This window comes from Drosophila willistoni, assembly GCF_018902025.1.
Source record: "Drosophila willistoni isolate 14030-0811.24 chromosome 2R unlocalized genomic scaffold, UCI_dwil_1.1 Seg167, whole genome shotgun sequence".
Taxonomy (NCBI): domain Eukaryota; kingdom Metazoa; phylum Arthropoda; class Insecta; order Diptera; family Drosophilidae; genus Drosophila; species Drosophila willistoni.
The window spans coordinates 4,643,345-4,660,817 of record NW_025814050.1 but is presented as its reverse complement, the minus strand read 5'-3'; the positions used below and the strand labels follow the sequence as shown (position 1 = coordinate 4,660,817).

General features: G+C 34.6%; 1 protein-coding gene across 2 annotated transcripts in view; it reads left to right on the top strand.

Annotated features, from left to right (window-relative positions):
- Positions 1-17,473, top strand: part of LOC6644413 (rap1 GTPase-activating protein 1) — a 94,641-nt gene that overhangs the window by 10,879 nt on the left and 66,289 nt on the right. The window contains exon 1 of one of the 2 annotated variants that reach the window (XM_002066740.4): positions 4,144-4,511. The exons of the other annotated variant lie outside the window; for it this stretch is intronic. Coding sequence (XP_002066776.2) covers positions 4,246-4,511 — 266 coding nt within the window. The 5' untranslated portion in view covers positions 4,144-4,245. Of the gene's footprint in view, positions 1-4,143; positions 4,512-17,473 lie in introns of those variants that run through there. 2 annotated transcript variants of the gene reach the window in all.

The window sequence follows — 17,473 nt, the reverse complement described above, 5'->3', positions numbered from 1 at the left end:
ACATAGAAAGAGGTAAGCAATCCTAAGATCCTTCCCTTTTAAGGACAGTCATTTGTTTGGCAGTCCTTTGCTAAGTTACTTCTCAGTATCTTCGCATAATAAAGATTGTGAACTTTTTGTCGAGTAAGTGTTACAATAAAGATATCAAAATGGGAACTCAGATCGGTCTAAGAGTCGCCTATTTGGGCTCCTCTCATGATTGATTTTCATTATCTTCTTCGCGATTTCTATTTGCAATTTATGAGCAGACATTTTTATCGTCTGCCAATCGCCAATTTAATTCTGTCCCATTGAATTTGCGTTTAATATATATCTGCAGCATTAACTCAATCACACAATTTCATTCATTTGGCACTCAGATCACAACACATCAATAAAAATACCAAATTGAAGACGCCACAAAAGACACAAAGACAAAAAGTAAAATATGAATAAAAAAAAAAGTTATCATTGTTTCGCGACAATTTTGCTAAATTGACACAAATCTCTCTCTAGACACCAGCAGCAGCTCCACCCAGGCCACCCACTGGGAGGCCAGGCCAAGTCAAGCCAGGCAGTTGGATGAATATAGAATATATATATGCACATATATATGCAAAAACACACTAACACTCATTCGTATCAACTACAATTAGCCTCAGGCAATCGACCCACACAATTCTCCATTCTGACATTAATTTGTTGAGTATTTTTTTACATTTATTTTATATACATTTTGTTTTTTTTCTCTGCCTTTCCGACTGACACCATAAAAGGTCGTCGCCGTTGTCGTCGTCGTTGTCGTCGTGGAGTTTTAGGATGGGGGCGGTGGCTGGTTGCTGATTTAAATAAATTATTCTATATGCAATTTTTTTCATTTTCGTACGCTGGTTGCATAGAATGGGTCCCCGAGGTGGGGCAGAGGAGGCGGTGGGGCGGAGGAGCGGAGGGTAACCAACCACATTTGTCGGGCCTTTTAATAAAGAATCATTTTGCACATTCAACCAAATTGTTTACTGTGCCACGTAATTGAATTTAGCAAAACTCTGAATGTTGTGTGTGCATACAATATTATTGTTATTACTATTATTATTATTTATATTTTTACTTGTGCTAAATTTTTATCATACATTCGTTTCTTTTTTCTCACCTGCCTATTTTTCGCATGCGGAAATGACGAATTTGCAACGGAAACTGCGTGTTGAGTGAGGGAAAGAAATAAACAAAATGATTGCTCTTAATGCGATTTAAGTCGAATTATTATCACATTCCCCCATTATAAAATAATTCAAGAAATCAGATACTGGACGAATTTGGGTCATCAGCTTGGATTATGCAAGGCAAAACATTTGGTCGAAGGTATCTCAAAAGTTATAAGCGGATGTATTAAAATCGGATGAAAAATATAAAACATAGGCAGAAATCATCAAATCTCCTATATATACTACTGTAGGAAATTTTATGATTTATGACTATATTTTTCTTTTTTTTTATAGAATTTTATTTCTAATATATGAGTACCTTCTTTTGGAGGATTTTATAGAAGATTATATCTTTCTATATCATTACAAGAATTACTTCTTTGAAAACTAGTTCAGTAATCAGGTTTTTCCCATTTCATTTGTGGATAATTTCTAATGCCTCCATTCTGTTAGATTCATACAATTTTCCTGTTTTTAGCGATTTTAGACGGATAAATTAACACAAATTGAATATAAAACATTCATAAAAAAGTATCATTTTAAAGAGATTCAGTGCAGACTAAACATTAACATTGGATATAACGACACATATTTATCTTAGTTTTCCTAGATCTACAACTTCTTCAAAGAGTTCATACTTCTATCTATAATATTTAAGATTTTAGCAAAAACGTTTTAAATATGCACTTGTGCCAAATACGGAAATTACTAATACGACCTCTTTAACACTAATTCGTTGTTCCACGATTACACATTTGCTACCTTATGTCTTTGAAAACGGCACAGTCCTCAATCCTACTACATTTTAAACTATTAAACTCCATGATTTAATAACATCTGTCCATTTAGTTACTGGTAAATCATTTGAAGATCACGCAATCGATAACGTACAATATTTGTTGGAAGATCTGTGCTCTATCTTTTCCGACATATTACAAGAATTTACTGACAATATCGATCAAATCAGTCAATTGAATATCGCAGAGAACTTATAGAATTAATGTCCTTAACAAGCAGCTTGAAATCGTCTGCTTACCAATGGAAAAGTTTCTTTAACATCTGTGAAAGTATTGGAACGAATCCCCTTTTTAAATATAAACCTGATGTCTTGCTTAACACGGACTATTTTAACACGATGTTTTCTAGGATCGGATCCTTCGTGTTAAGCAGGAGACAGGTGTAGACTCAATTTGCTCTAAGGAATTCTTTCCTTTCAACTCTAAATTTCTTTAGATTTTTATTCTAATCAACTTCAAGTTCCTTAAGATTTTCCATCTTTTGGTTTCAAGCATTTAATGTTTTTATTTTGATGTCAATTTTTGAAAAAACACTCTACAAATCCTTTAATTACCTTTCATATGTGTAATGTTTCTTTTAGTGCTACTTACTCCGATTCCTTTCATTTTGCCTTTTGCATTTCGCGAATTTTCGCATAATATAATCTGGTTATCCAGCTAGGTAATTGTATCACACCATCTTGAGGGCTCCATGAACTTATCAACCTATTCCAATTATAATCAGATTAAGCAAAGCCTGCCTGTCGCCTCACTTTAGCTGGGACTCCAGCATACTCATTCGCCATTCATGCATGGCATAGCATTTCATTAACCACTGACTCCCATTCCTAGCAACGACCTCGTTTCCATGTAACTTCTATTCAACCATCAGCAACAGAAGCCGAGGCAGAGGCAGCAGCTCATAATGTACGCACATTACCACTTAAGACGCGGCTGGCACTTTCACAGTCGCCACCTGCCTGAGGATGAGCCAAAGAGATGGAAGGGGGCGGAGTGGGGCAGAAGGGCGGTAGATACTGCATGGGAGAATACAGATGCCTTCAGTCAATGGCATAAATCATAAATCATCTGCTGGGCGGCACTTGGACACGTGCCGGCAGCCATTACCTTTACCAATTCACCCCCCTTTGGCCCCTTCCAAGGGGGTCCTTGTCCTCTCTCACTCGACATTCAGGAGTTAAGCCAATTGTCAGTGGGGCAGGTTCAAGTCGAAGTTTTCTTTACAGCCCTGTTTTCCTTCTGTGTGTTTTTTTATGATGGGGTAGCTACTACTGAAAAGGTTTTCCCTCTTTTTTGCTTTCTACACATGTGCGGGTTGGCATTGGCTTGTTGTTGTGTTTGTCTTGTGTTCTCGGCTTTGTTGTTGGCTTTTCCTCTGGGCTCCCCTTTTCGGTCTACGCATTTTCACGCGCTTTTCCACGCCTGTATATGGCCAGACTGAAGTCAAAGACAAAGGCAAATGCCAATGGCTTTTCAGCTCCAGCATTACTTTTTAATAATGCTCCCCTCTCTATCCTCTCCCCCTCCCTCACCCAACAATTCCCTTTCTACCCACGTCGTCTCTACCTTTCAATTTTATTTGAGCTTGAGTGATTTTCCGAGTTGTTTTTTTTTCTGTTTGGTTTTAACAGAAAGAACATTTTCTTTTTCTATTTGTTTTTGTTTTTTTTTTATGAACGACCATAAAGTTGTACTGTCAGTTATTAAAAATTTCCATTTTTCTTTTATTTTATTTTTATCGCTGGCTACTTACCTTTCTTTGAGAACACATAAATTAGATTTCCCCCATCGTAAAAGGAAACGTATCGTATAATGAAAATTGAAGTCAAGTGACCAAAAATTTAATTAACCATTACAAGACCAGAAAAGAAAAACGAAAACAAAAAAAAAAGTGAACGCTCTTGAGATTTTCTTTTCTTGCATATGCACGCAAATTGATTGCATTTTCCCCCTCATTCGCCTCGCTCACTCTCTCTGTCTCTCTCTCCCTTTCCCACCTATATAGCACAAGCCTTTAAAATGTAAAGTGAACACTGAAAAACAAGTGAAAACTGAAATACAAACAACAAAAAAACAACAACCACAAACATAAAAGAAAAAGCCTTCCATTACCAGCAGAAAATAAAATATACTATAACAACAACAACAACAAGGAAAATAAAAAAGAAAACCTAAACCAAAAATCTAAAACCAAATCAAAACATACGTCAAACCAGTCACTCAGTCAAGTCAAGTCAAGTAAAGTCAAGTCAATCAATCAATCAATCATGCTAAAGATACATATGTTGGAGCAGGTCGTCAACACAGAAAACGTCTGCGAGAATGCCCAGGAGCTATCACCAAAGCGCAAAGTGGCCGTCGCCGGAGGAAGTTCATCGTCGAATGGTGGGAGTGCCAAAAGTACGCCCACAGTTTCGGCCACCTCATCGCCCCATCACCATCATCCCACGCCACCCCAAAGACACATTCATGCCACTGGGAATGGTGGGGGAGGGAGTGGCAAGAGCGTCAGTCAAGGATCATCGCCAGCGGGGTAAGAGTTTGATCATTCATAACCATTCATTTACTATGAACTTTATCAGAAATTCTAACGTGAATCGATTATTGCCGATGCATTTTCCTATCTCAAGCTACAATTTCGTTTCCGTTTCCGTTTTGGCTAATTAAGTAATGTTTGTTTTTTTTCTTCGTTTTTCACATGATGAATGCGTTTTTGATAAGTGCGTCACACCATCAACCCAAACGAATGGACTTTTCTCTTGAGTGAGTGTCTCTTTCTCCAGCCATTTGCCATGCAATTTTCATTTTTGTCGCATTCCATTCCAACTCCTATGGTTTATGCGGTTGCCTTTCATAATGGGTGCATCTCCCTCTCCCTCTCTCTCACTCTATGGGTTAGTTAACAATTTTCACCGCAAATTCTGTTGAAATTGCAAAATTTATTGAGGTGCTAATTGCAAAGTAATTGATTGGAGATACACAAATATTTCAATTTTCTATCACAACTTTTGCTTTCACACGTGACCTTATCAGTTCTGTCAATTTAGATGAAAAATAATTGTTTCCAAGAGAAGTTTGCTTATATAATTGCATTCTTATCAACCTTTTGACGGTATTGCGTATCGGAATTCATAAGATTGTTATGTATCTCATTGTTAACTACAATGTCCGATAAGTATCTCAAACTTAAAGCTCTTTAGAGCTACTCACTGGCATTACTGTCATTCATTTTCATTGTTCATTCTGTGGCTCTAAGCTCTTTCATTCTTTCGTTTTTCTTTCCACTATTTTGTTGATACTTTCCCCAAACAAGAGCATATGAATTTAGTGCAAAAAATTGCCATTTTCCATCACAAATAACTGCAAACTAATCATTGATTTAATAGAGCTAATGTTTAATTCCCCTTAAATCAGTAAATAGTTACACTTTAAATAGTTGGTCATAGTAGTACTAAGTAGTACCCATGTCGGTTAACTATATTCACTATGATAGGGCATTAGAAGTACGGCTTGGTATTTGGACCCTTTGGGTTTCTGTTTTCACCTGCCACAACTTGTCATTCATTGCGCTTCGGTTCATTTGCTTTCATCAATGCAGCTCTGTTGGTTGTGTCTTGGTCTTGGTCAACTAAGATTTTTGTAGTTATTCCTATCTTTCCCTCAGTCGATTGTATTTCCTCTCTCTTTCGTTTGGCCTGTGTCTGCGTGTGTGTGTGTCCAGGGTTTTCTTTGTTTTTGTCTTGTTATTTTCGCATTAGAGTCTGGTAATTGATACCTACTGGCTTTATGACTATGGGAAAAGCAAAAGACAATGGACTTGGGGCCTTGTTAAGGTCTGCTCTATGCTCACCAGTGTTTGGGCATTTTGTAAATAATTATGAGCCAAGTTGCATTGTCACACAAATAAAGAAAGATAGTAATAGAGGGGAGGGGAGGGTGAGATAGAGAGAGAGGTGGGAAGGAAATCATTTTCATTTCTCTTGTCTGAACTTGACAATCAAAAGGGATTTTCATTTCTTTTCTTTCGTTTTTTTTGTAATGCTTACTATTCTTTTAGCAGAGCACTCCCACACACAATTTTCCCCCTTTTATTTTTCATTATAAACATAATAATTTTTCTTCTTTTTGTTTTTTGGAAAACATAAACACTTCCGTTGGCGCCTTGCCTTGACAACCCTTTGCTTTTCTTTTTTAGCTTAGTTTTGTCTTTTGAGCTATTTTTGACTTAATTACTCGTTAGGGGGACTCGTCGAGACATCGGATTTAGTATGACTTTACATCTGACTGTCTCTCGGTCTGTCTTGCCTGGGTTACGCTCTCAATGGGCCTGCAGTGGATTTTAGTCGGTGTCATTTGTATAATTTCAGCTACAGCTAACTGACCCCAAAAACGCTTCAGCTGCTTCAGACCAAGTATAAAACAGGCCAACACAGTTAGCCCAGTTTTGCGAGAGTTTGTTCTCCAATTTGAAAAAGCATTTTCAGGCTAATTTATATGCAAAGATTGCGGCAAATAACTGACAAAAGCAACACAAACATTTTAACAATCATAGACTGACTGTCCGAACGAAACACCAGACGAACAGCCGACCAGCAGACCAATAGACCGGGCCAAAACCATTTATCACTTTCCAATTTTGTGGACTTCTTCTTCGTTTCAAGTTCGTTTCGTTTCATTTTTGTGTATGTTTGCCTTTAATTTGCAAGATAATTTGGCATGTCAGCAGCTTTAATATCGAAACACGAGAAACATTTGGGTTTTCCATTTGAAAATTTTTGTGGGTGGCTGGATCGAATGAATGAAGCTGGAGCTGGAGCTAGAGCCACACAGTGCCATACAACAGTATTGGGTCAAGTCTATTGTAATTGCCTCTAACGGAATTGCTTGTGGCGGCTTAATGACTTAATAATGGAGCTGGGATCTTCACAATTTCGGATATGCCAATGTGAAATTAGGCCAACGGATTGGATATTCTTTAAAATACAAAACGAGACAAAATTTACATAAAAACTGAGAGTAGAAATCGCTGAAAATCTTGATAAATTTACAAAAGTTCTATTGGTTCCATTCATGGATAGAAGCATATCGAAATCCCCATTTATAAACGAATAAACACAATTTAAGTTTTATTTTGTTAATATTCTCGTTAAAGAAAACTTGCAATAAATATAAATATTTGAAAGAGATGCCTGGGGAAATATTAACATATCTCTATTCTATATCTATCATATCTGAAATAAGCTCGTTTTGTCCTGAAATTGAAATTTCCTGGATTGCAGAAGAAACTTAAAATTTATTTATGATCGTAAACAAGTGTCAATTTGATTGGACTTTTAAGGTCCATTTCAATTTCGATAAAAAGTGAAATAATCCCCCGCTATCAAGTTAATATCAATAACTAAATGGAAACTCTCTCTCTATCTCTCTCCCTCTGTCTCTTTAAATTCCAGCATTCCTAGTCTATATTGATTTGAAATCTCGGTAGTTGAGCAATTTTAGTTTTCTTCTTGGTCACGTGCTCATCTCTGTTTTAAAAGAACTAGTTTACCAAAGTCTTTAGTCAGGCACGTGACATTTGAGGCTTGACTGTCCGAATGCTTGACTTGCACCTGCACCTGGATGAGGCTGTCTTACTTACTACATACATATAGGAATATATATGTATGTACATGCAAACATCATTCTCGCGTTCTGCTTTCTTTCGACTTGACTTCACTTGTTTTTGCTTTTTTTGTTTTTTAGTCCAACAAACTTGAGAGAAACACGAATTCAACGCCTCCCATCTCATTCCATTTTGGACTCAGTACGTGATTCTCGGGCAATTGCCACAATTGTCCGACTGTAAATCGATAAAATAAAAAGAACAAAAAGCAAAGCCAAAACCAAAACGAAAAGAAACATTTCAAAATTATTGCATTACGCAAAAATCTAGATAAAGAACCAAAACCGCGACACACTTAACAACTTTTCTATGGCGAAGTCAAAACCAGCCCCTAAGGGCTTTAACGGGTCTAAAAAGAATGAACCTCACTTGTCATTGAGCCAAGTGTAGAAGACGTTGAGGTAACGAGTTTTGAATACCCTGTAACCATACAAAAATAGATAATTATATACATATATCAGATGAATAATAAATAATCTGCTGCAATCATTTCATATGGAGTTGATTTACCAAATCTTCAGCGTTAAAACTGGTTGAGAATTATAGGTCTAAGAAGCGAAAAATGGTTAAAATTAATTTCTTTGTAAAACTAACCTCGAGTCGGACGAAACGTTAGGTTTGATATATTTCAAAGAGCTTAAAATCCAAAACGATTTCAGTTTTCTATTAAATATACATATTTAATTTTAAATACTTGTATAGAATATTTAATGAAAATACTCGAAGTAAAGGATACTGGAAACCGATATCAAGGTCTAGCTTCCTATTTAGAGTGTTACTTATTTCAATTGACAAACTATGTACTATAGGCTCGACAGTTTCGATCTAATAATATTTTAGTCTATTTTTTTTCTGTGGCCCATTACATTAGATTTGCCCATGTTTATTAGTCAGTATAACCATGGCTAATGGGTATTTGTAAAGTCAAGAAACCAGATATTGAAAATAGTTACAAGTATTTGCCATTTTTTGGTTTTTTGTTATTTTGTTCCATGTGATTATATTTTTTTTGGTATAAAAATAGATGAAAAATACAGGAAACTTGTTTCTTTTAGCTGTTTTTTCTATTATATTCATTTTTGTTGTGAATTTCTTCGTTTTTTTTAATTTTTTGGGGCGGCACAGATCAATAAGGCTTAGGATTGTTAAGGCACATAATCGCTCTAAATTTTAAATTTATTAGCGCTCTGACAGCTGACATAATGATTGGGCGGTGAATGGTGGAGTGGGAGAGGGAAAGGGGGAGGGTGACTGGAGGCTCCTCTCCACGCCTCCACAATATATATTTTGTATAAATATATGTAGATATGTATGTAGTTCAAAGATGCTGACAACAATTAAATTAATGTCACGGCAACGAAATGAGAAAACGCCTTAAGGAAAATCAATAAAAAGAATGAAAGAAACGGCAGACTGAATGGGTGCCTTGTGATTTTCCATGCCAGTGAACGGACTGGACTGACATCGTCTGGAAGCAACGGCCTTTGATGCTGTGTTCCCTCTACCCCAACACATTTCCCCCTCCCTCTCCACACACACACATCTGCACACACACACAGACACTCCTACCTAATTAGAAATGCGCCTAATTGGGCAACTTCTAGATGGCAAAAGGTGCTAAGGCAAGTGTCTGCCTTTCTGTCTGTGTGTCTCTCTGTCAGTCATTTAGTCAGTTTCGCAGTTTAATGCTAATTTATGCTCACATTTGTAGTTTTTTTTTTATGTTTGACATAAACTGATGTAACTTTTGTTTTCTTTTTCTATTTTAACGATACAAACAAAAGTCACCTTTGTTTGTTATGCAAAAAGCGAAAAATAAAAACAAACTATAAAAAATCCGGCAAACATATGAAAAGAAATCTCTGTCTCTTTTCCTCTCCTCTCTCACTCTCTCTCTCTCTCTTTCTCTCTCTCTCTCTCTCTTTCTCTCTCTCTCTCTCTCTGTTGCTGTCAATTGAGGTCAATAAATGTGAGTCTGATGACTTATGCATAAGGTATGAATCGTCAAGTTAAGACGAGTTTTGGCCAGGCTTGAAATGCAATTAGGTAAATTGATGTTCTGGTCAAGAACATTTAGTTAAATTAAATGAAATGGCTGAATATGTAATAACCTGTGACGTAAGTCGATAAAAGTTAAACGGAAGTTTGCTAATAAAACTGACATAAGAATTATCTCAAATGAATAGCAAATGACTAGGAATGGAAGGAAAAAAGCCTTCACGTCCACTTAAACTTTAATTTCTTACTAATTTTAATAGTTTTATTAAGAGTTTACTCTTAATTATTTGTATTTTAATTCATATTTCCACTGATTGTGTTTCAAAAGTTGGTTGGTTTTTCTCTAATTTAGTTAAACAATTTGTCTTTAGAATCATTAAACATGTAAAAGTGAATTCTAAATTCTATAGAATCGTTTTCTAAACCAAATTTAAAGTACATTTTAATTTTTTAGCAATTATTTTTATTCATTTGCATATAAATTCCTATGAGCTATCTCCAAAAGAAGATATCAAAAATTTGTTAATTACACAAATTTTCTACATAAATTTACCATTTTTAGACATATTTTAAAGTTTTCTATTTCTATTTATAATCAAGTTAAATGAAAACTAATATATAAATAAAGTGATTTAAAAACTAACTGTCGTAAAAATTCCAGAGGTGTTTTAATGATGACTGTTATGAGGAAATTTTCCAAAGTTTTCTGTGAGTCAATTAAAAGGTTTCCCTTCATTTTGTTGATATCTTGTCGTATAAAATAATAAACGTTTTGTTTTTGGGGTTTGGCAGAGAGGTGTGTATAATAAAATTTTAGTGTTTATTGGAATATAAGTTGCATTTCAAACGGTATACAAATATCGGATTTCGTCACCTTTAGACACTTGATAGGCCAAACACATACAAATTGACTTTCTCTTCCCCCAAACAACAAAATGTAGAAAACAGTCTGAGTTTACCTTTAATTTTGTGATTTGATATAAGATATTAGATCCAATGACATTATTTAGGCACTCATAATATTGTTGCTTTATTATTAAATTAAAATTAGAGCCCAACCAATAAGAAGAATAGTAAATTGAATATATTTTTTTGGGCCAAACTAGTTCAAAAGTTCAAAAATGATGTAAAAACTTTTTCTTTAACAAATTTGGAATTTGTTTTGAAAGTTAAATTTGATTAAAGAAATTTCGGATGATTGAATACAATATTTGGAAATTTTTAGAAAAGAACTGGCACTTTAATGTTTTGTTGCAATTGTGTTACAACAATTTTCTTTTCTCAGCTGGCCAAGTTGTGAGTAACCCAATTTCAAAACTTTTCACTTAAAGGCTTTCTTCCCCCATTTCCCCCATTGTTTTGTCACATCTGTGCGTTGTCGAAAAATGGAAAGAAAACTGGAAAAAAGAAGCAAATACAGTTCAATGACAATGACGACGCCATAAAAACCAAATGAAAAATTTCGAGTTACTTGAGCTTGTCAAAGTTTTTTTCGGTTTTGTTTTTGTTTTTGTTGTTTTGGAAAATTGTCTGTCACATCAATTTGATATTTGCATCCATCAAATAACGCCGCAAAAATGTAAAAGTTTTACAAGTGATTTTAACTTTTACAACGTTGTCATCTTTTGTTTTTGTCTCTCTACCCTTTTCGAAAAGTTTTCCCAGTATTCCCCACTGTGTCTGCGTTTACAATATCCAATTAATATTTCATAAACATCTCAACAACAACATCAACAAGAAGAAGGAGGGAAAAAATATTGTTATTCTCCTCTTCTCTTCCCTCGAACACCATTCATGCTCTCAGTTCGAAGTGTTTTTCTTGGCAATTTGTGTTTTGGATAGAAAAAATAGAGAAGAAAAACAATTTTGTTGGTAATTGGGTTAACAGTGAAGCTGATGACGTTGACGCTGGCGCTGAAGATACAATTTACAAGATACAAGATACATTATACATAAATATTAAGCTGCAATGTGAAATTTGTCTTCAGTTTTTTCACTTGACTCGCTGTGCAAAGAAATTGAGTGAGAGCAAACAAATGCATCTCAAATTCATATAGACTATAAAATTCCTCTGATATGCACATGTATGTGTCAAATATATATGTCCTTTAAATGAGCGATTGAAAGGAGATACTTCAAATATGCCATAAGCTTTTCAATTTTCTTTTTATGTATGTTACTTTATTCAAATGTTTATTATATCCAGCTACTTTCGGTTTGATTGCAAAAAACTATATCGAGTTTAAATTAGATTCAGTTACGAATTTTATATTCAAACACAACAAAAGTTTTCAAAATAACGAAGCATTCAAAACTGTCTAAGCGTGGTCAATTTATTTTGCTACGGGGGTCTAATAAATTTTTTTCTTCACATAAAATTGATTGTATATTTTAACGCTTTAAATTATAATTTCTATATACATACATATTATTAGCTACTGAAGATTTCTTGTATAGATTTTATGACTTCATGTTAAAGTAATTGATATAGTAATTCGGAGAATTCACTTGTCTATAGGAGATTTAGAGGCGGAAGTGAAGGAAAGGAGAATAGATATTGGATCCACATCTGTCTTGTCGGCTAGATTAAAGAGTTGGCACACATATCTTTTTGTTCATTAATGTAATATGCCACCACCCATTGATTCCTTAATTATGAGATGTTCAAACGAAATGTTGGTAAAACAATTTATTGAAAAACGCTTTCGTCGTGCAAAAATTGCTTACATAAATATTGTTTTTCGAAATTTTTAAACTGTGCGACTAAATAATAACTGTAATGCTATTTCAAAGCAAACTGAATAAATTATGAGCATAAGTATAGTCAGAAATAGATTTTATTCTACATATTATATTTAATTAGAGGCATTGATTTTTAGTTTCTGATTCTGATTTTAAATGTTTTTGAAATAGATCTAGAGAACATATTTTATGTGTTAATTTAAATCTATGAGTTGGTCACTACATTGAGATGGTTAACATAGCTTTGGCCTTTTCTTTTTTCTCAGCTGAATTCTAAAATTTTCGAAATTTGTAATCCGCAGAAAAACGACAGTCTAAATTTGTAAAAAATTACAATATACTTTAGAAGTCTTAAAAAATTGTAGACGCGTTCAAGGAGTTGATTAAGGGGTCCTGACATTTTATCACAGTATACATTTCTGTTTCATTAGGTTTTTTTTCGATTAGATCGCAACCAAATTTGTATTTATATCATTTTAATTGTGCCCCAGAATCCAGTTCGGAGCCAATTAAAAATTTGAATTTTTATGCAGTTTTTAGGTCTTTGGACATTTTCTATCGTTTTACGTCAATAATTAAATTTAAGTTATTTTCTTGAACTACAAAAGAAGCTAAAGTAATTTTCAGATTAAATAAGATTAAAATCGAATTAGGATATATGTATATGTGAATATAAAATATTTGTATGCCGATTGCAAAGGAATAGGTATGGGAAAGTCTAACAATAAGTCAAAACGCAAATGACAGGCAATTCTTTGGCCAAAAATATGGATAATGAAATAGTTGATTGAATGATTTGAATTCCGATAAACATTTCTTGGTTAGTTTCAATAAAAAAAAACATTTCAAAACCTTGAAGATCCTTAAATACATTTAAATTTTTAAGTACGTTTCTTTCTTTGATTTTGTCACATTTGTAAACAATTTTTATGGGTTTCTTTTTATGCGTTTTGATACAAATATGCAATAACAATTTTTTATTACTTTGTTTGTTATCCCCTTTCCCCTTTCCAAATTCATTTGGTTTTATTTGTAAGATGACTCGAAAACATGTATCCTTTAGCTTGTGTGTCCATTTGGTAGTTGTTTTGGCTTACAATTTAGTTGGCCATAAAATCAGCGACAAGTTAATTACACTTCCAGTTGTTAGAAACAAAAAGCGACTGACAAGCGACAAAGCGGCTGCCAATGGCAAAGTTTATTTATTTGTTGTATTTCTCTCTTCTTCTTCGTCGTCGTTTTCTTCTTCTTTTTCTGGTAGCTGGCAGTTTTTTCGTATATCAGTCAGTGGGTCAAAAGTAGCCGCCACTTGGAGCGTTTTTGGCATGCGGCTTGGCGTCGAGTTTGTTGTAGTTGTTGGTGTTGGCAGCAGACCAAAAATAGTTTTAGTTTTTTTACCCCCTCTTTGCTTTTGTTGTTTTGTTTTAGCCAGTTGATTGAGCTACCTCAGACATCCATCATCAAACGGGAGCTACAACCGTTCCATTGAGTGTTTACAGTCTGGGCCACTGAAATAGAAACAGAAACTAAAACTGGTTTATCTCGCTGTCCTACTCTGTCTTAGCCTTTGCGACTCTGCGCTGTGTGTGGCACTAGTTAAATAAATGATTGACTAGCACAAATTTACACAAAGTTTGCATATTTTGATTGAACAAAAGAAAGTCGAGCGGACAAGTTCATTGTGCCCCAACGCAGAAGTTACGAAGGTCGTAACTCATCATCATCGTAATCGCCATCATCATCATCATAATCATCATCACAATAAAAAGACCGATTATGCAATTGAAAATGTTTTGGTGCGTTTATTGTTGCCTTTAGGTTCCATAGTGTATAAAAAAAGTGTATATGAAATTTGATCTTGGCTAATCAGGTTGATTTTACAAAAGTTTGCAGGTTGGAAAAAATCTTCAAAATTACAGAGTTTTTAAATTAGTTACAAACTTTGTTCTCAAAGACTAACAAAACATTTTGAATTAAACGTAAATTAACACGAAGTAAATAATTCGCCTCGACGGCTTCGGAATACCAAACACAGACTGAACAAAATACATATATGTATGTATGAAATTTTTGTATCAAAACTGGGTTTTAGGCGGCTTAAGTTTCATAAATCTTCTTAATTTATAAGATTTAGATCATAGGCAGCATAACATTTGAAAAAGTTGATTGTACAGGACTTTTCAGAACCACCAAGTTCTATCAGAAGACAGAAGACCTTTGCTAAACAATCCAGACTTGCAATGGCCGTACCATATCATTAGCGCTAAAAGTAGTTGGGAATTCCAAACTTGAAACTGCAGATTTCACCTCTTTTTTGTGTGCATACTGCCGGGATTTGCCTTAAACAACTAACCAATAGGCCGAAATATTTAAATTATAGTACCCTGTCATAATTAAGTTAAAGATTGTTATATGATCATGAATATATATACTTTATGAGGATTTTTTCAGTCCTTACATACATTCTGGCGACTTTAATTGGTTTCCTATGGGTGCGTGGTTTAAAAACAACTAACATATTATGAATTTGTAAGATTTAGCTATCGTCTGATATAAAGGTTAAAAGATAATAAATAAAATGTAGACGCAAAATATATGTCTACAACAATTTGTTTCTATTTACGGCATTGAAAACAATGTTAAAAGTATTGAGAGTAGTTAATAAATACTTCCCTGATTATGTAGTATTAAATATGTCAATTTTCAATTTCATCCTAAAATAGATGAACCAAATTCCTGTTATTATTATTGACTAAGCTCAGTTATCACTGTCGAACCAATTTTCAAGCTTAGTCATATTGTCTATATAGTGATAGCAAACGTATTGGGAAACATTTAACCATGAATAACATTGCAAATCTATTGAAATAAAGTTATTACAAGCAGTTTGTATAAATTTGTACTGGAATTACTTGATTCGATACCTTATCAGCATATTCAACAGATTTCAAAGTGAAATATTGCTTACATAACGCAACATCTAAATTTTCTTCACTTCCAAATCGTTTATTTATCTGTTTTGAGTTGAGTCAATTCATGTTAAATCTCATTTTACACCTTCTAGCCAATGTAAGAAAAAAAGGTGTTTGCCTTTCGTGTCACATGCAATACCAACTTTCGTTTTCAATGCAAACGCCAAGTCGAACAGCCCAAACTAAAACTGAAACTCAAAACTCACAAACTGAAACACAAACTCAACATCAACATCAGCATCAATGTGAAGTCAACATTCTTTTTGTGGGCACAATTAAATGCTCTTAATTCGAGACACCTCTCGAGACCTCTGTTTTGATTTAATTGGAGAGTTGATTAACTCGTAATTAAAAACGCGCACAAAATAATCTGATTCTCGTTACTTGTTGTTGCATTTGTTTTGTTTGCAATTAAAATGCATAGAAAGAATTGGTTTTTCCATTGGCAATTTATTCACTTTCATTAAAAAGCATCGGGTATGTCTTCTTCTTCTACTTAGCTCTAGACCCAAACCGCCAAGTCATTGGCTAATTACGTGTCTGTTGCTGTCTCCTTCAATTTTCGTTTAGCAATTTTGTTGCATTCATTTGTCGGCCATAAAAGTCGCCGTCGTCAACACCAAAAAAACTGAGTTAAGTTGTTTTACCATAAATTCAATAATAGTTTTTTTTTCTCCTTCTGTTTCTACATACATACATACTATGTATATGTATTTACTTTTGTTTTTGCTGTTTTCTACTTCAATGAAATCTAATGTGGTTAGGGGTTTAGGCAGGAGGAGGAGAGGCGTAAGGCGTGGCAATGGAATCAACAAGTAAATCATATGCGCATTATAGATGACGTCAATTTTTTGAAATTCAAATTCAACGACTGCCGAGGGAGCTTTAGGGACTTGTGAAGAAGAAAGAGTAAGAGAGAATAGTGGATAGAAGGATGGAGGAGGGTGGAGAGTGGAAGCGGGTGGCTAGGTGGCAGGCAGGAACTTGACTCTCATTTGGGGATCAGCGCATTATATATGCTATTATATTGTATCGCCTGCGGTTGCATTTCAAATTCAACGAGTCGCAGGAGGCGCCGAAAGCTCATCAACAATTCCATTGCCCATGGGGAATCTCTCTCGCAGAAGGAGAAGGAGAAGTGTGCGAGGTGGAAAGAGCTAAGGGAACGCCTTGGCCATATTTATATGCGACTTCGATTATTATCGCCCTTTGATTCAGAGGAAACACTTCTGCCGCATCCCTTCAGAGACCTTTCGACTTTAAAGCACTTCGATCTCTATTTAAACTGATTCCATCAGATGGTCCCCACTCTGTTCTGCCAATCTCTTGGGATTTTCGCTAATAGTTTGCTGTCGCATGCCTATTAAAATGAAGCAATTTCGAGCCATAACAATATGGCGTGGCCATAGACTCCCACCATTAGTTTTTTCTTTTTGGTTTTAGTTTGTGCAGCAGCAGATTGTTGTGTTGTCTACAAGAGCTATAACAGTGGAACGAAAATGATGGGAAACTTGACATATTGACTTTGACGAATCTGAAAGAAACATACTAAAAACAAAAGACGAGATCTGTAATAACTTCATCAATATTGGTTTCAGTTCTTTAAGTTTACTTATCTATTTACTTCAAGTGTTAAATTTGTCAAATTGAATAGTAGAATCCGGTTATAACGACGCTCAAGGGACCGACGATTTTCGTCGTTATATCCGGAAGACATACCAACCGGAGGCCCCTTCATAGAAGTTTGTATAGGGACTTAGCAATCACTCATCGAACTTTGGTCGATATAACCGGACGGACGTTATATGCGGAGTCGTTATAACCGGATTCGTATGTACATATATGATAGCAAAAAAGAAAAGCAGGACGACTAACTCTGAAGCCAAATAAAAGTCAATATTTAGAAAAGGAAAACCTTTTTTTCAAATTTTATTACTAAATAACTTTAACTAGCACAGCAAAAAATAATAGATATATAAATTTTCAAAAGCTTTGGTTATAAGTTAAGTCAGTATTAAGTTATAAATAATGTGCGTAGTCTAAATAATAATATGACTAAATTAATTTGCGGTTTTGATTAAAATAACAATTATCTAAACTTGTAGTTTATAATGAATGATG